General features: G+C 44.9%; 3 protein-coding genes across 4 annotated transcripts in view; all 3 read right to left on the reverse strand.

The window, feature by feature from the left end:
* LOC111959658 (alpha-1,3-mannosyl-glycoprotein 4-beta-N-acetylglucosaminyltransferase A) overlaps positions 1-10,657 on the reverse strand; it is a 55,030-nt gene extending 44,373 nt beyond the window's left edge. Inside the window, exons 1-2 of one of the 2 annotated variants that reach the window (XM_023981389.2) lie at positions 10,501-10,657; positions 9,395-9,892 (exon numbers count right to left, since the gene is read on the reverse strand). In XM_023981389.2, coding sequence (XP_023837157.1) covers positions 9,395-9,488 — 94 coding nt within the window. In that variant the 5' untranslated portion in view covers positions 9,489-9,892; positions 10,501-10,657. Of the gene's footprint in view, positions 1-9,394; positions 9,983-10,500 lie in introns of both variants that reach the window. The other variant, XM_023981388.2, reaches the window with a different exon arrangement.
* Positions 10,658-11,278: 621 nt separating this feature from the next.
* On the reverse strand, positions 11,279-13,305 carry creg2 (cellular repressor of E1A-stimulated genes 2). Its single transcript, XM_023981707.2, has 4 exons — positions 12,781-13,305; positions 12,429-12,598; positions 12,170-12,283; positions 11,279-12,017 (listed from the first exon to the last, which is right to left on the reverse strand). Exons 1-4 carry the CDS (start codon positions 13,213-13,215, stop codon positions 11,876-11,878), a joined length of 861 nt encoding a protein of 286 aa, XP_023837475.1. The 5' UTR covers positions 13,216-13,305; the 3' UTR covers positions 11,279-11,875.
* A 368-nt stretch (positions 13,306-13,673) lies between these two features.
* LOC111959400 (CRACD-like protein) lies at positions 13,674-21,326 on the reverse strand. The gene is made up of 11 exons (XM_023980915.2): positions 21,133-21,326; positions 19,534-19,604; positions 19,081-19,207; positions 18,805-18,937; positions 18,453-18,617; positions 18,168-18,236; positions 17,829-18,065; positions 16,368-17,640; positions 14,945-16,050; positions 14,737-14,857; positions 13,674-14,584 (listed from the first exon to the last, which is right to left on the reverse strand). Exons 2-11 carry the CDS (start codon positions 19,583-19,585, stop codon positions 14,379-14,381), a joined length of 3,489 nt encoding a protein of 1,162 aa, XP_023836683.1. The 5' UTR covers positions 19,586-19,604; positions 21,133-21,326; the 3' UTR covers positions 13,674-14,378.
* Between the last annotated feature and the right edge of the window lie 1,911 nt (positions 21,327-23,237).

The raw sequence follows: 23,237 nt of genomic DNA on the forward strand, positions 1-23,237 counted from the left end.
TATGAAGCTTACCGTAGTTCCCCAGAACAGATGAGCCAGTCACGTGTTTGTAAAGAGCACAACTGGAGAAAGCGGGAACATGTGAGTCCAACTGTTTATTGACAGGGGTCACGTTATACATATTCAAAAATGAAATTTGGTAGCTCTTACCTATATATACTACCATTTCAAAGTTTGGGGACACTTAGAAATGTCCTTGTTTTTGAAAAGCTATTTTTTTGTCCATTAAAATATCAAATTGATCAGAAATACAGAGTAGACATTGTCAATGTTGTAAATGACTATTGTAGCTGGAAATGGCTGATTTTTAATGGAATATCTACATAGGCATCCAGAGGACCATTATCAGCAACCATCACTCCTGTGTTCCAATGGCACGTTGTGTTAGCCTTTTAAAATGATAAACTATGATTAGCTAATTGATCATTAGAAAACCCTTTTGCTATTATGTTAGCACAGCTGAAAAATGTTCTGATTAAAGAAGCAATAAAACTGGCTTTCTTTAGACTAGTTGAGTATCTGGAGCATCAGCATTTGTGGGTTTGATTACTGGCTCAAAATGGACAGAAACAAATAATTTTCTTCTGAAACTCGGCAGTCTATTCTTGTTCGGGGAAAAAGCACAAAAGTTTTCAGCTGTACTAGCATAATTGCAAAAGGGTTTTCTAATGATCAATTAGTCTGTTAAAATTATAAACTTGGATTAGCTAGCACAACGTGCCATTGGAACACAGGAGTGATGGCTGCTGATAATGGGCCTCTGCACACCTAAGAAGATATTCATTTTTTTTAATCTGCCGTTTCCAGCTACAACAGTCATTTACAACATTGTCCACACTGCATTTCTGATCAATTTGATGTTATTTTAAAAATGGACAAAAAAAGTGCTTTCAAGGACAAGGACATTTAAGTGACCCCAAACGTTTGAACGGTAGTGTATACATGCACAACTTTATGAGTTGTACTGCCTTTCTTTGCCAAAAATAAAAACAGTTTGCAATCGTTAGCATATTTAGATAGCAGCCTCCATGGAAATTTGCTATTACGTGTGCTTATTTTGTTAGCATTCTGGTAATAGAAGCACAAAGGGTGTTTTTTTTGCATGTTTTGGCACCACCTTACGTACTAAGCCAGTAATACTGTAAATCGGGGTTGAGAGAGGGACGGTATGACCATATGAAGATCTGGATACCACCCAACCCTGGTACCAGCTAAATTGCAGTGGTCTGATTCTATTTCTAGGATTGAAAAGGCACCCACCCTGTATTCAAGAGTATGCAGTGTCTCAACTGATGCACAACACAAACACCTTAGATTCTCCATACTCAACTGGTGGACCAGATCTGTACCTAGAACGGGATTAATACAGAGTGCAGGTCCCAGAATTTTATTTATTTATATCCACACACACACACACACTAGAATAATAGTGAAGATATATAAACACATATGGAATCATGTAGTAACCCCCCAAAAAATGTGGAAACTCCTTTAAGACTGTTGGAAAAGCATTCCAGGTGACGCTGGTTGAGAGAATGCCAAGTGTGCAAAGCTGTCAAGACAAAGGGTAGCTATTTTGATTTGTTTAACACTTTTTTGGTTACTAAATGATTCTGTGTGTTATTACATAGTTTCTGAGTAGGTGTCCAAACTTTTGACTGGTACCGTGTGTGTAATATATATTTTTTGAACACGTTTCAGGCTTCGACCCCTTGTATCATAAACACACAAGACATGGAAGGCATAGAATTGCAGGAAATTAGCTTTAATACAGCAACAAATAAATCTCTGCCCCATGCAAAATGTATAGAATTGCGGGAAATTGGCTTTAAAAATGCTACATTTTCTTTCCTCTGGAAAGTGCCTCTGGAAGCAACGTCAGCACAAGAACTGTTCGTCGGGAGCTTCATGAAGTGTTTCCATGGCTGAGCAGCAGCACACAAGCCTAAGATCACCATGCGCAATGCCAAGCGTCGGCTGGAGTGGTGTGAAGCTTGCCGCCATTGCACTCTGGAGCAGTGGAAACAATCTCTGGAGCGATGAATCACGCTACATTATCTGGCAGGCCAACGGACAAATCTGGGTTTGCCAGATGCAAGGAAGAAGCTATCTGCCCCAACGCTTAGTGCCAACTGTAAAGTCTGGTGGACAAGTAATAATTGTCTGGGGATTTTTTTTCTTTCATGGTTTGGCCCCTTATTTCCAGTGAAGGGAAATCTTAACGCTACAGCATACAAATGACATTATAGGTGATTCTGTGCTTCCAACTTTGTGGCAACAGTTTGGGGAAGGCCCTTACCTGTTTCAGTATGACAATGCCTCCATGTGCAAAGCGAGGTCCATACAGAAATAGAACTGGTTTGTCGAGATCGGTGTGGAAGAACTTTACAGGCCTGCACAGAGCCCTGACCTCAACCCCATCGAACGCCTTTGGGATGAATTGGAACCCTGACTGCGAGCCAGGCCTAATCACCCAACATCAGTGCCCGACTTAACTAATGCTCTTGTGGCTTTAAGGAAGCAAGCCCCCACAGCAATGTTTCAACATCTAGTGAAAAGCCATCCCAGAAGAGTGGAGGCTGTTATGGCAGAAGGGGGGGGGGGGGGGGGGGGCACTCCAAAATAATGCCCATGATTTTGGAATGAGATGGTTGACGAGCAGGGTGTCCACATACTTTTGGTCATGTAGTGTGAAAATGTAGTTTCTTCAATAAATTATTAAATAGTTTAAAAAGCTTTGAAAGCTTTAAAATTGTTGTTTAAATCTAAAAAGGGGTACAGTCAAAACGTGATTGAAATCAAATGGAACAACCCATTTACAAAACAAACAGTATTTGGTTTCACAATGAGCCACACCTCTCATACACGCAATTTGGAAAAGCCTGCCCTCTCCATACAAGCTTAACTTAAACAGTTAGGGTGGTACCAATAGAAGCATGAAAAGAGGAGTGATGCTTTATGATGTACAATCCTTCCTTATACTAAGGATTCTTATGTACTAGCCTACATCCTTGCTTTGGTACACAACACACCCAATTTGTCCTTCATTTTGATCCAAGCAATGAAACTCTGCTGGCCTGACCTAGCTAAGGCAGTAAAGGCACTTGATTCCCTCGAGAGCTGTGTAGCTATGATACCATTGAGCTTTTAAAAAACCTAAATCACTGTGAGGGCTTGGAATTTATCTAAAAGGTCACAATTAATTTACACTCTGCTGATAACAAGCCGCTGCCACCCATATAACCGTTTTCAGTTCCCACACTGGACTGAGTTAACCTTGGACCAGACACATATTACAGTATTGAATGTGTGTGTGTGTGTGTGTGTGTCTGTGTGTTTCTGAAACTGAGTTTTGTGAAGAGTAACCACCTAAGCATTTAGTTGGAAGGAACACACCTATGAATCACGTTGCTTTCGTTTTTTGCAAAAAGAAAGTGAAGCAAAAAGAAAGCGAAGCAAAAGAGAAAGGAGGGGGGAAACAGAAGACGTAGCTGGCATCTTAACATACTAGGCCTACATTTTCACAAGCACGCACACCACACACACTTTTAATGAGCAGCAAGCAGTCATGGCGGAGCATGTAAAATTGCTTCTAATCAATAAATAGACAAGTCAAACCAGGAAATAATTGACTGCTGAATGATGATCTGTCAAAATACATGAGCATTGATCTTGTCCTCAGCACGCTAGCCTGCATGCAAAAGTCAATGGATGTGGATTTTCATAGCTTTGCTGTATCTGGCTTGAATAACCTGCTATTCTCACACAGCCAGCCAGATGCGATCATTTTTATGGACAGCTATGTCCCCCTGTGATAGTATAGGGATGGTTGCCATCTATAGCCCTTGCACAAAGAGGAACCTGTTACATAGCCATCTGTGTCAATATCCAGTTTGGAATAGGGCTGGGTGGTATACCGTATTTTACAATATACCGGTATTGATGCACGGACCGGTTTCGGGTTTTACTTTACCTTCTTTAATGGTATTTTAATGTTAGATTTGTTCAATGCGATATGCCGTGTGTAACGTCCATTTTTATTGTTCACTCCGATACGTTAGTCATCCCTCTCTCTCCATGCCGCTTTCCACACAGACGTAGCCCCGTTCCATCACTCAAGGACGCTGTTGTTGCTTGACCACGAGACACTTGCATTCAGTCGACATGGTCAATGCAGCACAAACAACAATGTTGATGATAACGATGCTGGTTTCACTTCTTAATATAAATCCACTAGCTTTCTATAATTACACTAGTTTGTTTCTTACATCTGCAAAAAATGGCTAGTTTGTCTTCTCTTAGCAAGTTGGGCCTAAATCTTGTTAGACGCCAAAGCTAATCACTAGTTAGCTGGCTAGCTAAAAAGCTAATAAAATGTACTTGGTCAAAGCAAACGTAACTAGCTATAAAGCCTGATAAAACCAGTGATGTTGTAGACCGAAATCAGCATGTTGTTTATGCAACAGTACCTTCTAAATCAAAGAGGAATATGGGAAGCATGAATATGTTAGCTACATGAAGTAGCTAAGAGAATATATTCAACGTAGCCAAAGATTATAGGGTCCCCTAGGGAACACTTGGGTTTCTACCCTGTCACAATAACTCCTCCCTGACATTTTTCATTCATTGTAATGTAAAACACCCACTATTAGAGGTCGACAGTTTAATTAGGGTTTTTCAAGTTTTCATAACAATCGGTAATCTGCATTTGTGGACACCGATTATGGCCGATTACATTGCACTCCACGAGGAGACTGCGTGGCAGGCTGACCACCTGTTACGCGAGTGCAGCAAGGAGCCAAGGTAAGGTGCTAGCTAGCATTAAACTTATCTTATAAAAAAAACAATCTTAACATAATCACTAGTTAACTACACATGGTTGATGATATTACTAGTTTATCTAGCTTGTCCTGCGTTGCAAATAATCGATGCGGTGCCTGTTAATTTATCATCGAATCACAGCCTACTTCCCCAAACGGGTGATTTAACAAGCGCGTTCACGAAAAAAAAACTGTCGGTGCACCAATGTGTAACTAAACAAACATCAACGCCTTTCTTAAAATCAATACACAATTATATATTTTCAAATATTGCCTGCTAACATGAATTTCTTTTAACTGGGGAAATTGTCACTTCTCTTGCGTTCTGTGCAACAGAGTCAGGGTATATGCAGCAGTTTGGGCCGCCTGGTTCGTTGCGAACTGCGTAAAGACCATTTCTTCCTAACAAAGACAACCAACTTCGCCAAACGGGGGATGATTTAAACAAAGCGCATTTGCGAAAAAAGCACAATCGTTGCGCGAATGTACCTAACCATAAATATCAATGCCTTTCTTAAAATCAATACACAGAAGTATATATTTTTAAACCTGCATATTTAGTTAAGAAATTCATGTTAGCAGGCAATATTAAACTACGGAAATTGTGTCACTTCTCTTGCGTTCATTGCACGCAGAGTCAGGGTATATGCAACAGTTTGGGCCGCTTGGCTCATTGCGAAATTATTTGCCCGAATTTTTACATAATTATTAATAAATAATAATTGCAATAAAATGCAAATTAATTCCTTAAAAATCATACAATGTGATTTTCTGGATTATTGTTTTAGATTCCATCTCTCACAGTTGAAGTGTACCTATGATAAAAAAAATTACAGACCTCTACATGCTTTGTAAGTAGGGAAACCTGCAAAAAATCGGCAGTGTATCAAATACTTGTTCTCCCCACTGTATATATATTTTAAAGTAAAAAAAATATATATATATATATATTGCGCGCACAGCCATGCAATCTCCATAGACAAACACTGGCAGTAGAATGGCCTTACTGAAGAGCTCAATGACATGGCACAGTCATAGGATGCCACCTTTCCAATAAGTATGTTTGTCAAATTTCTACCCTGCCAACTGTAAGAACTGTTATTGTGAAGTGGCAACAATGGCTTAGCGGAAGGCCACACAAGCTTTCCTGATCGCCCAACCTCACTAATGTCCTTGTAGCTGAATGGATGCAAGACCCTGCATCAATGTTCCAACATCTCTTTTCTCTGTGTGTGTGTGTGAAATATACACTGCTCAAAAAAATAAAGGGAACACTTAAACAACACAATGTAACTCCAAGTCAATCACACTTCTGTGAAATCAAACTGTCCACTTAGGAAGCAACACTGATTGACAATACATTTCACATGCTGTTGTGCAAATGGAATAGACAAAAGGTGGAAATTATAGGCAATTAGCAAGACACCCGCAATAAAGGAATGGTTCTGCAGGTGGTGACCACAGACCACTCTCAGTTCCTATGCTTCCTGGCTGATGTTTGGTCACTTTTGAATGCTGGCGTGCTTTCACTCTAGTGGTAGCATGAGACGGAGTCTACAACCCACACAAGTGGCTCAGGTAGTGCAGTTCATCCAGGATGGCACATCAATGCGAGCTGTGGCAAAAAGGTTTGCTGTGTCTGTCAGCGTAGTGTCCAGTGCATGGAGGCGCTACCAGGAGACAGGCCAGTACATCAGGAGACGTGGAGGAGGCGTAGGAGGGCAACAACCAGCAGCGGGACCGCTACCTCCGCCTTTGTGCAAGGAGGTGCACTGCCAAAGCCCTGCAAAATGACCTCCAGCAGGCCACAAATGTGCATGTGTCTGCTCAAACGGTCAGAAACAGACTCCATGAGGTGGTATGAGGGCCCGACGTCCACAGGTGGGGGTTGTGCTTACAGCCCAACAACGTGCAGGACGTTTGGCATTTGCCAGAGAACACCAAGATTGGCAAATTCCGCCCTGGCGCCCTGTGCTCTTCACAGATGAAAGCAGGTTCACACTGAGCATATGAGCACATGTGACAGACGTGACAGACTCTGGAGACGCCGTGGAGAACGTTCTGCTGCCTGCAACATCCTCCAGCATGACCGGTTTGGCGGTGGGTCAGTCATGGTGGTGGGGTGGCATTTCTTGTGGGGCCGCACAGCCCTCCATGTGCTCGCCAGAGGTAGCCTGACTGCCATTAGGTACCGAGATGAGATCCTCAGACCCTTGTGAGACGATATGCTGACACATGCACATTTGTGGCCTGCTGGAGGTCATTTTGCAGGGCTCTGGCAGTGCACCTCTTGCACAAAGGCGGAGGTGAGCGGTCCTGCTGCTGGGTTGTTGCCTTCCTACGGCCTCCTCCCGTCTCCTGATGTACTGGCCTGTCTCCTGGTAGCGCCTCCATGCTCTGGACACTACGCTGACGACACAGCAAACTTTTTGCCACAGCTCGCATTGATGTGCCATCCTGGATGAACTGCACTACCTGAGCCACTTGTGTGGGTTGTAGACTCCGTCTCATGCTACCACTAGAGTGAAAGCACCGCCAGCATTCAAAAGTGACCAAAACATCAGCCAGGAAGCATAGGAACTGAGAAGTGGTCTGTGGTCACCACCTGCAGAACCATTCCTTTATTGCGGGTGTCTTTGCAAATTGCCTATAATTTCCACCTTTTGTCTATTCCATTTGCACAACAGCATGTGAAATGTATTGTCAATCAGTGTTGCTTCCTAAGTGGACAGTTTGATTTCACAGAAGTGTGATTGACTTGGAGTTACATTGTGTTGTTTAAGTGTTCCCTTTTTTTTTTGAGCAGTAATATATATAATATATATATCATCGCTCTTGCTGCTGGTGATTTTCTGATCCACCTCTATGCAGACGACACCATTCTGTATACATCTGCCCTTCTTTGGACACTGTTAAAACTCCAAACAAGCTTCAATGCCATACAACACTCCTTCCGTGACCTTCAACTGCTTTTAAACGCTAGTAAACTAACTGCTGCTCTTCAACCGCGCTCCGCTCGCACTACTGCTTCTCCCCCACAGCATTGGCTACTGGTATCGGACTTTAGGTATTATGGTATTGTAGTTAGCACACATATTCTAGTTGTCTGGTTAGACTGTAACTCCTCCTTCCAGCTCAATAAAGCATCTCCAATCCAAAATTAAATCTAGAATCGGCTTCCTATTTCGCAACAAAGCCTCCTTCAATCATGCTGTCAAACATACCCTCGTAAAACTGACTATCCTACCGATCCTTGACTTCGGTGATGTCATTTACAAAATAGCCTACAACACTCTACTCAGCAAATTGGATGTAGTCTATCACAGTGCCATCCATTTTGTCACCAAAGCCCCATATACTACATACCAATGCGACCTGTATGCTCTCGTTAGCTGGCCCTCACTACATATTCGTCGCCAAACCAACTGGATCCAGGTCATCTATAAGTCTTTGCTAGGTAAAGCCCCGCCTTATCTCAGCTCACTGGTCACCATTGCAACACCCACCCGTAGAACGCACTCCAGCAGATATATTTCACTGGTCATCCCCAAAGCCAACACCTCCTTTGGCCGCCTTTCCTTCCAGTTCTCTGCTGCCAATGACTGGAACAAATTTTAAAAATCACTGAAGATGGAGTCTTATATCTCCCTCTCTAACTTTAAGCATCAGCTGTCCGAGCAGCTTACCGATCACTGTACACAGACAATCTGTAAATAGCACACCCAACTACCTCATCCCCATGTTATCTTATGCTCTTTTGCACCCCAGTATCTCTACTTGCACATCCTTCACTCCAATGCTAAATTGTAATTATTTCACCTCTATGGCCTATTTATTGCCTTACCTTCCTAATCTTCTACATTTACACACACTGTACATAGATTTTTTCTATTGTGTTATTGACTGTACGTTTGTTTATCCCATGTGTAACTGTGTTGTTTTTGTCGCACTGCTTTGCTTTCTCTTGGCCAGGTCGCAGTTGTAAATGAGAACTTGTTCTCAACTGGCCTACCTGGTTAATTAAAGGTGAAATAAATTTTTTTTAGTGAAAAACATTCCCAGAAGAGAGTGGATGCTGTTATAACAGTAAAAGGGGGGACAAACTCCATATTAAATGCTCATGATTTTGGAATGAGATGTTCCACAAGCATGTGTCCACATACAGTACATGACCAAAAGTATGTGGACACCATAGGGTCACTCACTACTTGTAAATGTATAACTAATTATTCAAAAATATAAAATACCCTCAAACCATCTAAACATTTTTTTAAATAACGTGATATATGCTGGCCATATCGCCCAGCCCTAGTTTTGAAGATGCTAAAGTATTAGACAGCCAACAAGACCCTCATATGAAGTGCCTGTCTGTTCGTCCGTCTATCTATCCGTCTCTGCAGTAAGTTCAGTTATAAAATGTGTTGCTAGCTAGCCAGCCTGCTTTCCATCTACCAGTCATAAACAGCTGTCAAAAACGTTAGCTAGCTAGGTTAGCCAGCTGTCAGTCATTGATTTACAGTAATCCAGTGGTAACTAGCCACTAGCTGTTAACGCAACAGCGTTCGCTTGCTTACCTTTGCCATTCTGCCAGGCTGTGTACCAAGACAGGCTGAGAAACGACGTGAAGAAAATGATAGCAGTGGCAACCGTTCCATTTCTGAGCCTCATCTCATTTCAGCGATTCTCTCAACGAAGCGCGGGGACCCCGGGGCCGGCGTGCCTCACTCACTGCCTTCGGGGTTTTCAATCCAGGCAGAGGTGCGTACATACAGTAACTCGCCTCGGGTAGGAACGGGGAAAGGAAGGGAGGAGGATTGAGAAGCTGGGCTAGCTTTAAAGGTGGATGATGTCTTTCCTAATCGTTCCCGGTCTGTCGCAATGAGTCCACACTCACAGTGCAGTCTCGGTGAGTGAGTGACTTGTCGATCTCGCTTTCCCTCTCGCTTGAGGGTGGTCAGTCACGAGGCAACCCTTCCTACACCGAGGCTTCTGCGCGTTCTACAATCTGAATCTCCCCGTGATGTGAGCATGGTCGGGCGGTATGCTTATTCACCTCCACTCAGTGGCAGTCACTGCACAAAATGATGGAGAAACGGAAGATTAAAGATCCTGCACCTTAGTGTTGACGATACGCCTCCTTGAATTTCTGCACTCTGGTGATTCTGGGGATGGCAAGAGTAAGCAGAATCAACTGGTTTGAAACGAAGAGAACATCTGCATTAATCTAGATGGCTTTCTTTTTCACTTATCAAAGTTAACAAGCAGCAAACACTGAAGAAAAAAACTAACGTTATCTCGTTACTGTAGCTGGCACATTTAGAAGCTAGAGGGTAAGAGTTAAGGCCAGTCTTTTCTAGGAACCAGACCAATATGTGGTGACTGTGCTTCTCCACAGACCTTAACTAGAATCTTATTTACATTTGAGTCAATAAAAAGACGCTCTTATCCAAGATAAGGTTAAATAGATTCATTAAGACACTGACTTAGTTACACCTACACTAGCAGCTGGCAGGCTAATACATAACTAGCTAAGTTACCTGTCTGATAAGACCCCCACGCAGGCTACTGGCTGGTTATACTATTGACGCTTCTTGAACATGAAATGATTAGCTAACGTTAGCTACGTGATACATAGCTAAGTGGCAGTTTAACAATTAAAAACGACGTTTGCTACACTTACCCTCTGGTACACTGTTGCAGTCTGAAATATGAGTATTCTCGAAATTGACCAAATTCGTGTTTTGTCACGAATAATCATTGATTGGGGGGAAAACTCCTTTATCTGCAAAACATTCTGTCAGGCAACGCCAACGGTCTGCCAATGCACGAGGCGCCGCCCACTTAAGACGCCATTTGTTGCCGGGTATCAACACACCGCGAACTTGCGCAGTATTATGGGATGCGCGAGTAAAACACACGCCTCGCTTCAGCATCAAAATTAGAAAATATACCGTTTGTCAAAAAAACGGTACAGTTTTTATAACTAAATATATGAAGCACTACTTCAGGACTTATGGGTCCAGCATTTATTTTGCAGATTATAATTGTGTTTATTTTTAAAGATCGCCACCGTGTGTTCATACGATCATTCTACAGCTGCTAGATAGATATGCATCTGAGCATTGCATAATTATGCAGAGCATACCTAAATTAAGTGACCTAATGATTAAAAAAATAGAACACTATCAGCTTTACTGGTAGAAAACACATAAGCACCAAGACACACTGCTTCAAAAATACAGCAAGTGAAAGATTGGGAAGACATTTCAATTATTTGACCAAATCATTTGTATTATGTTCCCAACATTGCATGTACACAGTTTTACAATCTATAACAATGTATCATTAATTAAACTTCTGCTTTAGATCATGCACAATGTCATTGACACTTACATGTTAAAAGATGATTTCTTCAGACTCAGCACAAAATAGAAATGTGACTTGACAGTATGCGGCACTCAACAAAACTCAATATCAAAGTCAAGATCTATTGTCCACCAGAGGAGTCTACTTTAGGTGGATTGTTGATTTGTCATTGTCTAGCTGTTGAACAGAAGATTGTGAAAAAGATTGGTGGTAGCATTGGAAAAACATTTTCAAAGCAAATAAATCATTCTGTACATTCAACAACATCTTTACATAAATAGGAACAATCTCCAGTGTCTGCTTATTGGCGTCTATATCTACTTGTCTTTATATTCACATTCTGTAGAAGCTTTCCCCATGAACTGTGGAAGCACTTTAATCAGTTAGTGCAAACTGGTTGATATTGGAGACATCTTACATTTAGTTGTTACCTCTACATGCACCATGGTTAGACCACTCACACTCAGCCTTGAGAAGATCTAGAACTGAACACCCCCACCCCCCATTTCTCTTCAAAATATTCCACTGGAACTGGAGCTTTTAGATCCTCCCATTCTGTTATGTGTTTGAGTGGTGATGAATATGGTCAGAGGACAGCTGTTGTGGCACCCAGAGATGCTATATTGGTACACGTGTGTCATATTTGGCACTGTGCAGTAAATTAATATAAACTGTGGATGAAGTTCCTCTCAGTAGGGTGTGGCTTTGAAGTAGTCTTCCAGGGGGATGAGTGACACCCCTCCAACCCAATCCTGGAGCCAGACCTGTTTGAGCTCCAGCTTCATAAAGAACCAGTTGTGTCCCACTGGCCATTTCCTCATCACAGGGTGTCTGGAGGGAGAGGAGAGAATACAGCATTATACACACTAAACAAGCAGGCAGGCTATGTGTAGTCCCTGACTTCATTACTGGTGAGAGACAATTGGACAGCCAAACACACACAGAACATGTTCAGGGAGGACGAGTGATTAACATGCACACACCTAGAGAACATGGCCTCCTGGGCAAACTCCACCTCCTCTGGGCCCACTTCCACCATCTTGCCTGTCAGGGTCAGTCTGGCACAGCGTGGGTCCTCAGGATCATACACCTGCTGCCTGTGGGAACAGAGCACAATGTGGGAACAGACCACAATGACCATCCCACACAGCAAGACTTGAAATGTGCCACATCAACCTAACACTGGGTGGGGACCCAAGATTACCCACCCAAGAAAAGGAGGTGGGTGACACTCAGTCCTACCTGCAGAAGTCTCCCTCTGCCTCTGAAAAGGTGAGAGAGGCGAATGGGAAGCTTCTCAGGTCTGCTACAGAGTTGTCCATCAGAGTGACGTAGAAGTAGACAACACCTGTACTGTTGTCCATTGGGCCATCACTGACCGAGAAGATATTCCCGAAAGGAAGGCCCTTAATCTGAGGATACAAAATAAAGTTGTTATACAGAGGTACAGACACACACACATACATACATGCTTCAGACTACCTGGCTGTGGTCTGAAAAAAAAGTTTAGTACATTGAGTGCTAATGTGCTTCATGGAGCAATTGCAATGCTGAGGAGAGGGCACTTTAAGTAGGCCTACAAGCTTTACTGTACCTTGTCTTGAGTGGAAATGGTGGCGAGATGTCCCCAGTCGCTGTAGTGGGCCATGTATCTGGCTGTTCTCGCAGTCTCCTGATGTGGGGGAGGTGAGGGGGCACTGGCGGGCGCTTTCACCTCCTCCATCCGATAGGAGAACACCCTGGAGGCAGATGACACGGGCGCTGCATCCTCCTTTTTCGATTTGACGGTTTCTTTGTGCTTCTCCGCACCATTTCGTAACACGGAGGGCGGGTATGCCTGTTTCCACAGCCCGCTGTTGTCCACTAGCAAAGCGGGGGCGACCTCCTCCTCGGAAACGGCGTCCAGCTCTCCCTCCACCACGACATCGTTGGAGGCGACAGCCCAAGATACTGAGTTTCTGAGAGTGTAGCTCTCACAAAGGCGCAGTAGCGCGGCAAATAATGCCAGGGAAAGATGATGTGGCTTCATCAAACTGCTGGATATTTACTTTCCTTCTCCAGTTCGTCCTTCTGTCTATGTTTGTGTTTACTGACTCACGTGTGTCTGTGGTGTTTTCATAACACAAGGAGAGGAATGGGCGGAGCCACAAGTTACACAATTGGTAGACGAGAATTGCCACAGCGCCACCCTCTGGTACGCCAAGGAATAATAGGGTGAACGTTTCCCTCCTTTCTATATTGAGAAATTCTCTCAGGCCAGAACTATTACTATCCTACTCCCCCTCTATGGTATTTTGCAACAGACATTGAACAAGAGTCATACATGCTGCTTTAAATTTGGTTTGGCAAACTTCATATTTCTGTGCATTAATATTTCAGTGGTGCTTTCTAAAGATGTACATTTGCTTTGAACATACCCAAAATAGTTTTGAAATTAAATACTTTAACTGCTCTGTTTGTGTGGTCAGCAAAAATAAAATGACAGAAAACATTTGTAATTTTATTATTCATCATAAATAATTAAAGATAAATAGTTAGAACAACACTGGGGCATTTAGTCACATACATAAGCATTTATTGATTTCATAAATATCTTATACATTATTTATTTCTGAGATATAATTAAAATATTATTCAAACAATATATCAATAATATTTTTCCCATCTCTAACATAAGCCCAGAGTTAGGGACAAAAATATGTTTGGATCAAAACCAAGAGAGACAGAAAACGTAAGAATTCAGAGATGGTGAACCATTCTACATCATGGTCATCCCATACGCAAACATACAATACAAAAAAAATGTCACAAACAAAGCACGCCTGTACATTCAAGGGAAGCAGATTATACAGCTTACCTATAGCTTTTGCTTCCAAGGCCAATTCAATTCCACTTCAATGAACTCAACATCTCACTTTGTCCTTCACTCGCTCTACATTCCCATCACTACTGTTGTTGCTGTTTCTCTCCCTCTGTCTTGCTCCGTCTCTACCACTCTCACAACTTGCAATTGAGACATTTTAGCAGACACTCTTGTCTATAGCAACTAACAATACGTGGATTAAAATAAGGAACTCCCCCTCTCTCTCTCTGTATCTCTCCCTATCTCTATATACCCACCACCTGACGCTCCCTCTCTCTCTCCTTATCCCTCTCCCCTTCTCTTTTTCTGTTTCTTTCGTTCTCATTCTATCAGTCCATGGTCTTGTCATTCCAGGCCATTGACTTCCTCTTGGCCAGTTCCATCCAAGATGGCTGCCCCCCGCTGTCAGAGATGGTCTGCAGGGGGGATGATGACGAAGGTAATGATGAAGGAGATGACGACGTTGCCATGTTCTTTTTCAGCCATTTGTGCTCTCTGTCTGCAAGCCTGCCTGCCACTTTGGTTGGGCTTGATTCTGAGAGAGGAAGACAGAGAGACGGTAATGACCATAGAAATTAATAAGATCTTAACTATGCACAACCGTAGCAACATTTATAAAATGTTATAACTATAACATATAATTCAGTAGTTTTTTCAACCTATCCAATTTAATTAACATCTCTGTACCTGGCCTCCCATCAAGTTTAGCAACTTTAGTGTTTCTGTGAGTGGGTGGCGTTTTGGAAGGAGCAGCAGATTCAGCTGTGGGCTGAGACTCAGGTGGGGTCCTCGTTCTCCTGAGCTCCTCCTGCATGGGGGAGGAGAGTGAGAGTGAAATTAAACTCTGGTTTATTGACACCTTTGTTCTCAGATGATGTGTGAGAGAAGTGGTTACCTTGCTCCAAGCAAGAGGGGTCCACTCCGCCCGTTTCTCCAGAAAGGCTGTCCTCCCTCCCACAGTCCCTGGCCTGTCCACCCACTTCTCTGTGGGCATAGCCGCCTCCTCACTCTTCCCCTGGAGAACAGGGGTCCTCTCACCTCTCCCTAGTGCTGGGACTGTGGCTTGGACTGGGGCTGGGGTTGTTGTTGGGGCTAAGGCTGGTTTGGGCTGAGGGGTCGGGTTGTGACCTCGTGTGCTCCATGGGGGCTGGCTGGGTGTGGAGCTTGGGCTTGAAGAGAGGGAAGACGAGGCCAGGGGCTGAGTGGAAGTGGCACACATTGGGGCAGATCGTAGTGTGCCTTGGGCTTGGGTCTGTGGAGTGGAGCGCAGGGTGTGCTGGGTTGCTCGTAGGTTGGACGGTGAGGTCACCTGAGACACAGAACTTAGGGTAGATTGCGCTAGCGGTTGAGGGGCGGTGGATGGTTGTGCTGCCCGAGTGTTGGTTTGGTTTGACACATGTGTTGATGGTTTTGTGTTCTGTGTTGATGGTTGGGTCACTGTCTGTGGTTGTGTTGTGTTGTGTGTCTGTGGTGTTTTGTCAGTCTGCGGTTGTTTTGTGGTCTGTGTGGGTGTTTGTGCTGCTGTCTGTGGTGGTTGTGATGAATTATGTGACTGCAGTAGTTTAGCAGTCAGGGGTTGCATTGGGGTCTGTGATTGTGGTTGTGCTGTGGTCTGAGCCTGTGGTGTCATTGTCGTCTGTGTCTGTGGTTGTGTTGCATTCTGTCTCTGAGTTTGTGTCATGATCTGAGCCAGTGACGACGTCTGTGGTTGTGTTGTGGTCTGACATTGCGGTTGAGTTGGGGACTGCATGCCGGTGAAGTCTCTGGGTAGACTGCTGGTGAAGAGCTGCTGGAGGCCCCGGGTCTTCCCCCATGCCATACTAATCCAGGATACGGTAGCCTTGGGGGGCGCCTGGGGGCCAGTCGTGGGGTCCTGAGTGGCTGAGGAGGTAGTGTGGGCTTCCATGGCTGGGACAGGGGTGGTTTGGACCACCTTAGGGATAGCTGGGGTGGTTTGGGCCTCTTTAGTGAGAGATGAGGGGGCAGGCTGGGCTGAGGTTACTGTAGACATGGGATTAGACACATTCACATGATGACACATAGTACTGTCATGGTGTTACAACAAGCACAACGTTCCCTCAGAGGAATAAGTCTTTATCATTCTGGTGTAACCTGTCATTTTTATTCTAGTGTAGCATATCTCCTTCATTGGTTAACGCCCTTGATAACATAGAGATGATATATTCTGTATAAGTGTAGCTTGGGGACAAAGTCCAGCACTGACATCCCTATCCAGTAAATGCATGACATACAGTATATTATGTTCATTATTTACCCACATGGCTGAATATTCTGCCTTTTCAGAGAGGGAGTCTCACCTGCTTCTCTGAGGGAGCCAGCTCTCCCCCTGGGTGAAGACAGTGTTGTTGGGGCATCCCAGGTGTTTGTATGGAGCTTTTGGGGCATTGAGTTGGCTGGCGGGGTGTCCTGTAGCCCCTCAAGCCCGGTGGGTTTTGAGGAAAGGGTGTAAGGGGTAAGAGGGAGAGCACCCACCTCCTGACTTTGATGGTCCGTCTTGAGATCTGATTGGCTGGTGGCTGACTCCGCCCGGACCCTCAGAGAGAGATAGGTGGAGCGAAGCTTCACGCCAAATGCTGATTTCCCCTCTTCCTCCTCTTCCTGTGCCTCCTCTTTTGCTTCCACTGCCTCCTCCACTCCCTCCCTGCTCTCCTCCTCCACCTCCTCCCCTTCCGACACTTTCTCGCTGGCAGTCAACTCCTCTTCTTTGGGCTTGGCTCCCTCTTGCCTGCCCCCATGCTGCTCTTGCCCCCTCTGGCTGGCGTTTGAGGAGATCAACTTCACCTCTGTCCCCTTCTCCCTCCCCTCCCTCTTCGCCCCAGCCCCAGCCTGCTCCACCACTCCCAAGAAACCACCACTTCCCGTCTTGTGTCTCTCCCGCTCCCTGGCAGAGTTGATGGAGAAGCGGAAGGATCCAGAGACTGGCCTTGGCTCTGCCTGAACTGCGTCCTCCTGCCCAGCCGGTGGCTCTGTGGTACTCTGACCAGCAGCCACAGCCTCTGGCTTCCACCTCAGAGAGGATGTTCTGAGATCCACCACTGAGGCCAGGCTAGCTGCGGGCTGGGCGGCCGGGACTGGGTTTTCTTTGGGGCCATCCTCGGTGCTGGGGGTTGAATCTTTCACACCACTCTTGCTCAGGACGTCCCTCCTGGTTTGGGACGGGGCTGAGGGCTTGGGGTCTCCCAGGGACAGTTTCAGGGTCTGCTGTTGTGGAGTGTATCTCAGGTCCTGTACTGTGGTCACAGAGGAGGACTGTGGATGTTTGCCTGCCACAATTTCCACTGGTCTCAGAGCAACCCCAGGATGGGGCTGCTCCTGTGGAGAGGGCTTGCAGGGGAGGGTTGGGGTGGAGGTTTTTGGGCACCCCTCAGCCTCTGTGGGACCAGACTTAAGGGGTTTCAGCTCTGGGGGTGCAGTGGGGGTGGTCAACCCCCCTTGCTCCAACTTTTGGATCTGGGTAGAGTGAGAACGTAAACGTGTTTTACCCCCGGTAATAGCAGGCCCGTCCTCTTCCTCCTCTGTCAAGGGCCGGTCAAAGTTGTTAAGACTCTCTGAGCGTGGTCTCGATTCAGTCTGAAGAGAGCGAAAGAGAGAGAGAGAGAGAAAGAAAGACAGAGCAAGACAGAGAGACAGACAGACAAACAGACAGATCATCGAGCAATAGTGTATCCAGTATTTTGATCTTTCCTGAGCCTTCCTCTATGTGTGAGTTCCAGAGGCAAGGGCCCCATGTGTAGTTGGTATGCCCAGGCAGGACTCACCATGGTCAGCCTTTTGTTCTTGGCACTGGCCCTCTGGTTCCTGGGCTTGATAGCCATACGGTGGCGGGCGGCAGAGTTATCCAGGGAGGGGATGAACTGGGCTGGGGTGCTGAAATCCAAGGCAGGAGAGGCAAGGGAGAAGGCAAAGAGGGGGGCAGATGGGGTGGGGTGCACGAAGCTGGTAAGAGAAGTTTTGAGCATGGGAGAGAGGGGATGGGACAAGGGTTGGGAGGTGGCCTATGAACAAAGAAAACACAGAATAAAGATTTGGATCTATAACAACTCATAGTTGATATCAAGTGATATAGTGACTGACCCGCAAACAGGAATTGGTATTACCTGCTCTTCCTCCTCACTTCCTGTTCCTGCTAAACTCAGAGAGCTATGGTGCCTGGGCGGGGCAGGGAACTGTGGAGGAATGGGGAAGGGTTTGGTTGACACACAATGGCTGATGAGGAATGCAAAGTTCAACTATTGGCACTGCTGGAATGCAAACATACAGTTGCATATTGACTCATTGAGAGAAAATGGAGGTATGGAGGGTTTTATGGAGGAGTTTGTTGAAGGTGGAGGTTGGAGAGAGTATGGAGACAGTACCTGAGGATGCGGTGCATGAAGTCTCACCTTGTAAGATGCCCCCCGGGGGTGTCTGTTGTCGCCCATGGAGATTTCGGGAGGGCTGTGGGGCAGACCATCGTCCTCTGAGCTGCCCCCCAGGTCCTCTGGACTTTTGATTGGCAGGACCAATGGGGACGGGCCTAGACGCATGTTCTGCTGCTGGAGCTTCATCTGGCCAATCAGAAATAATATAGAAACCTACCTTGAGATCTGCTTGGTAACCCATTGACGTCAATTCCTGATTTACACAGAAAGACGAGGGTTCATGAGGTGTGGGATTCCTTTTGAATGGGGGTTGGGCCTTTAAATGCACATGCATGTTTCTAGATCCAGGGTACACCACGGAATGAAGACTCACCTGGAGTTCTTTGATCCTGCCTTGGACGTTCTCCTGGGATAGAACCCTGGGCTGCTCCGGACTAGACAGATCCTGGTCGGCCAAGAAGATACTGTCATGTGACAACGCCCGTGATCCCAACATGCCTGAACACCTGGTAGAGGACAGAGGGAGGAGGGAATATGAATGTCATGGAATCAATCATACATTTGTAAATATACACACACACACGCGCACGCACGCACGCACACACACACACACACACACACACAAACACACACACACGCGCACACTTACAGATGCTCAGCTGAGCCCAGCCCGTCCGCCTCAGTGACATCACCAGTAGACTGGCTGAGTTTGGTCTCTCTCTTGGATCTCCCAAACAGACGTGTCTTCAGGGTCTTCAGCTTGGACTTCCTCTTTCCTGGAGGATACAGGCCTTGGTCATGACGCACGCATACAGATGCATTCTTATTGATACTCATCCATGCTTTTACCGCTACAGATACAGACACACTGTCTACACTCATGCAGACACACACTCTGACTCGCCCACTCCAATACAGATAACGTAACAGATACAGACACACTCTCACACACACTAACATGTGCCTAGTTAGATACTCTACTCACACTCCTACACACATACTCAGTCTAACCTAACCCACTCAAATTTATGTTTATAACAGAGTACACTAACTGAGCTTTTACATGCTTTCTGAACATTATCCAAGTTTTCCAGTGCCTCACCTCCTGTAAGGTCACCAGCGCTGCCCTCCGCATCTCCTGCAAAAGACTCCATCGCTCTTTCCTTTCAACAACTGCAGGAGGAATATAGAGAGAGAGAAAGACAGGGATCAATAGAGAAAACAAGGAAACAGAGAGACAGACAGACCAACAAATGGAAGCAGAGATAGCCAGAGAAGCCAGCAGTCAGAGAAGAAAGAGCGACGCAGAGATGTTGTAACATACAGAATGTCCTTTCTACCATGGAGTGAATGCTCAGACTCGGTACTCTCTGGCCATGCTTTAGTCTCGGTGAACACGCTTCTATGCTGCACATGTATGAGTCTGATAAAACACACCCAAACAGGACACTATCTTTCACTCCACCTGAGCGCAAAGGTTCATTGGCACTTAGACTTTACCTTCACCTAGTCAGGAAGGTGGGGTGAGAACACACTCTACTTCTCCATACCTGGATGAATCACTGTTTATAACGTATAGCAGATGGACAATTGGTTAATGGAACTCTAATAGATGGGGATGGAAAAATCTATTAAGTTAACACACACAGGTGCACACACACACACACACACACACACACAACTCACCACACGTACAAATGCAAACATACACACACACACAGGCACAGAGACAGACACACATGTGTCAGTGCAGTACACTTTGTGATGACCCAGGTAACACACCCTCTCTGTTGGTATTAGAGGCCTATAACCTGGCTCTCTAGTGAAGTATTGAAGTCTACACAGTGTGAGCTGATGGTCGATGGCCAGAGGCTGATAAGACAGACAGCATGAAGCTATGGAGCAACATGCAAAGTTCAAACTGCTCCTGAGTCCCCATTGAGACTCAGGGAGTCTTCATGAGCTCAGTCGATCTATGGGTCGAGTTGAAAAACACTACTGTTGCATAGTCAAAGGAGAGACTATAGGGGAGGTTATGTCCCAAATATAACACTTAATATGCTTTAGAGAATAGGTTGATATTCAATATTTTCACAGATCGACAATGTAACAGCTGCTGCCTGCATACACTGTGTAAAATGGAGTTTGATTCAAAAGTGGAACAACTCGCTATACCACAAGGCCCTGAGAAATATGGTCAAAAGAAACCATACAGATCCTCAGAGAGCCGTCTAATGAGCCCAAGGAAAGCAGCACCAGAAAATCAAGATAATCTGCAGGATTATTGACATTACATAGAGATCCCTACGATTACACAGCCCCACAATTCCACAACAGTAGATGAATCACCAACTTTCAACGTCCCAGACCCAGCGACACAAAACTTAGCTGAGATGCATTGATCATACAAGCACACAGACACAGACTCACGCACAGTCGTGCACACACCCACACAAAGAATATAGGCTAGTATTTGAACACATGATGTACATAATGTACTACATACTGTACACTGTACACATGCTGTACCTTAGCAATTAGACATTGTAAGCCAAAGTCAATTTGCTGGGGCAACGTAAGCCCATTCTCAAATATAAGTGCATTTAATAATGCATCTCTATCTAAAAGTACTTATCCTTGAAAGAATGCTACATTGTTAAACCAAATCTCCCCAGGGACTAACATTCCTGTGTTTACTTACCCAGTTCTACCAGACTCCCTTACTGTACTGTAGCTATCCCTCCCTCTCTCCTGCTCTTCCTTCTCTCCTCTACTCTCTCCCACAGCGTTGTGTTCTCACTCTCAGCAGAGGCGTTGTCCTTCTTTAAAGCCTCAGGCTGCGGTCCTCCACACCTGCAGATAGAGGGAGGGAGAGACTGAGAATAAGGATGGAGTGAAAGGAGAGAGCGAGTAAAAGAGAGAGAGAGACAGAGAGAGAATAAGGACAGAGAGAAAGGCAGGAACAGAGAAGGTCAAGCTATGCCGGGGGCAGCATATGCAGAAAGGGAGACAAGAGGGCAGAGCGGGGAAAGAGAATGAGAAAGAAGAAGAACGAGAGAGAGAGAGAAGAGAGAGAAGAGAAGAGAGAAGAGAGAGAGAGAAGAGAGAGAAAGAAGAGAGAAAGAGAGCAAGAGAAACCAGAGACTATTACATTAGTAGCACACTGTGCCCACCCGCTAAGCTCCTTATGAAACACTAACCTGATTTTAGCCCAGAAATTAGGAGAGAGAGAAAAAATAAAGCTGCAGTTGGAAATAGTACATTACATATTACCACCACAAGACCACAATGCACTGGGTGCTGGCCCACCATAGACAGACACAGGGGTGTGATTTGAAGAAAAATAGAGTGTGTGTGTGTGTGTGGGTGTGTGTGGTTGTGTTGTGTGTGTTGTTTGGTGGTTGTGTGGTGTGTGTGTTTGTGTTGTGTTGTGTGTGTGTTTTGTTTGTGCGCCGGCTGCGTGCGTGTGTGTGTGTGTGTGTGTGTGTTGAAGGCTTCAGGGGAAGCTCTGCGCTGTTAACAGTTAACAATGAGAAGCTTTCAGCTGAGTTTAAAGTTCCCTCCTTGGGCTAGCGTCATCAACACCTGGGGCCCGTACTTTTCCACTTCATTTGCCAAGGGCTATTGACTTAACTTCTACAGGTGCGTCAATTTAAAATGAACTCCAATTGAGCCTGTAGGTGATTTAACCTACTGGAACTGTTGTCATAGCTAGGACAATAAATAGAGGCGCTTTGCATGTCCACGCGTCAATCGCTCAGAGCTTTTGCAAGCATGGTCTTTCAGACGTGATGAAACAGTTGAGTTATTTACAGTAAGCACAGTCCATATCAGTGTTGTGGCCAAGCCACTGTGTTGGGAGGAGAGAAGAGGGGCTCAGCCCTATGTTCCCCCAACCTATGTTCCCTCAGCCCTATGTTCCCTCAGCCCTATGGTCCCTCAGCCCTACGTTTTTCTAATTTGGCACACAGAAACCCGAGGCCATGAGTAAAAAACTTAGTAAAAAATAATGGCACCAATTGGCCTATAGGTGGCACTGTTATAAGGTGTCTCACTTAAACCCTCATATCCACCACACTGTTTGACCTAGAGACTTGAAACGTTGTATGTACAGTTGAAGTCGGAAGTTTACATACACCTTAGCCAAATACATTTAAACTCAGTTTTTCACAATTCCTGACATTTAATCCTAGTAAAAATTCCACGTCTTAGGTCAGTCAGGATCACCACTTTATTTTAAGAATGTGAAATGTCAGAATAATAATAGAGAGAATGATTTATTTCAGCTTTTATTTATTTCATCACATTCCCAGTGGGTCAGAAGTTTACATACACTTCCGACTTCAACTGTAGGTGTCTTTCCTCATGCTGAACAAATTTGCCCCAAGGACCCCTAAGGTACGTGAGGATAGATTTCCCTCCATCTTTTGGAAAACTTCTCAGGAACCATAAGTACAAATAACACAAAATTCAGTATGTACAGTAGACCCATGGTACATCTCTTTACTTAGTTTAATTTACGTGTACATTGTAAATCCTCTCCACAATGGCCTATCAACTTGAAACATTTTAGGGTAATCAACGCCATTACCATGATGAACCATGTTACGTTTGGCATTGATACCTTAAAAAATAAGGAAACTATTAAGCATTCACTATTTTGACTATGTAAAGCTAACGCTTAAAATAATCATAACAAACTTCTTCTCATGGAATAAAAGTCAGATTCACTCCAAGTTTGGACTCATCACAATAGTCTCTAAAGAGTTTGAGAAAATAACAGTGATGTATTCAAAGCTAAAAATA

The sequence above is a fragment of the Salvelinus sp. IW2-2015 genome, linkage group LG36, assembly GCF_002910315.2.
Source record: "Salvelinus sp. IW2-2015 linkage group LG36, ASM291031v2, whole genome shotgun sequence".
NCBI classification, from domain to species: Eukaryota; Metazoa; Chordata; class Actinopteri; order Salmoniformes; family Salmonidae; genus Salvelinus; species Salvelinus sp. IW2-2015.

Bases quoted from the DNA above. Each gene is read 5' to 3' on its own strand.
- creg2 (XM_023981707.2), bottom strand. From the start codon at position 13,215: ATGAAGCCACATCATCTTTCCCTGGCATTATTTGCCGCGCTACTGCGC. The intron at 12,599-12,780 runs GTACAGTAAAGC...TTGTATCCTCAG, and splicing joins CCATTTCCACTCAAGACAAG to ATTAAGGGCCTTCCTTTCGG. The intron at 12,018-12,169 runs GTGTGTGCATGT...CTCTCCCTCCAG, and splicing joins CAGGAGGCCATGTTCTCTAG to ACACCCTGTGATGAGGAAAT.
- LOC111959400 (XM_023980915.2), bottom strand. From the start codon at position 19,585: ATGGAGTCTTTTGCAGGAGATGCGGAGGGCAGCGCTGGTGACCTTACA. The intron at 18,618-18,804 runs GTGAGTCTTCAT...CTGATTGGCCAG, and splicing joins GCAGGATCAAAGAACTCCAG to ATGAAGCTCCAGCAGCAGAA. The intron at 16,051-16,367 runs GTGAGACTCCCT...CCATGTCTACAG, and splicing joins TGGCTCCCTCAGAGAAGCAG to TAACCTCAGCCCAGCCTGCC.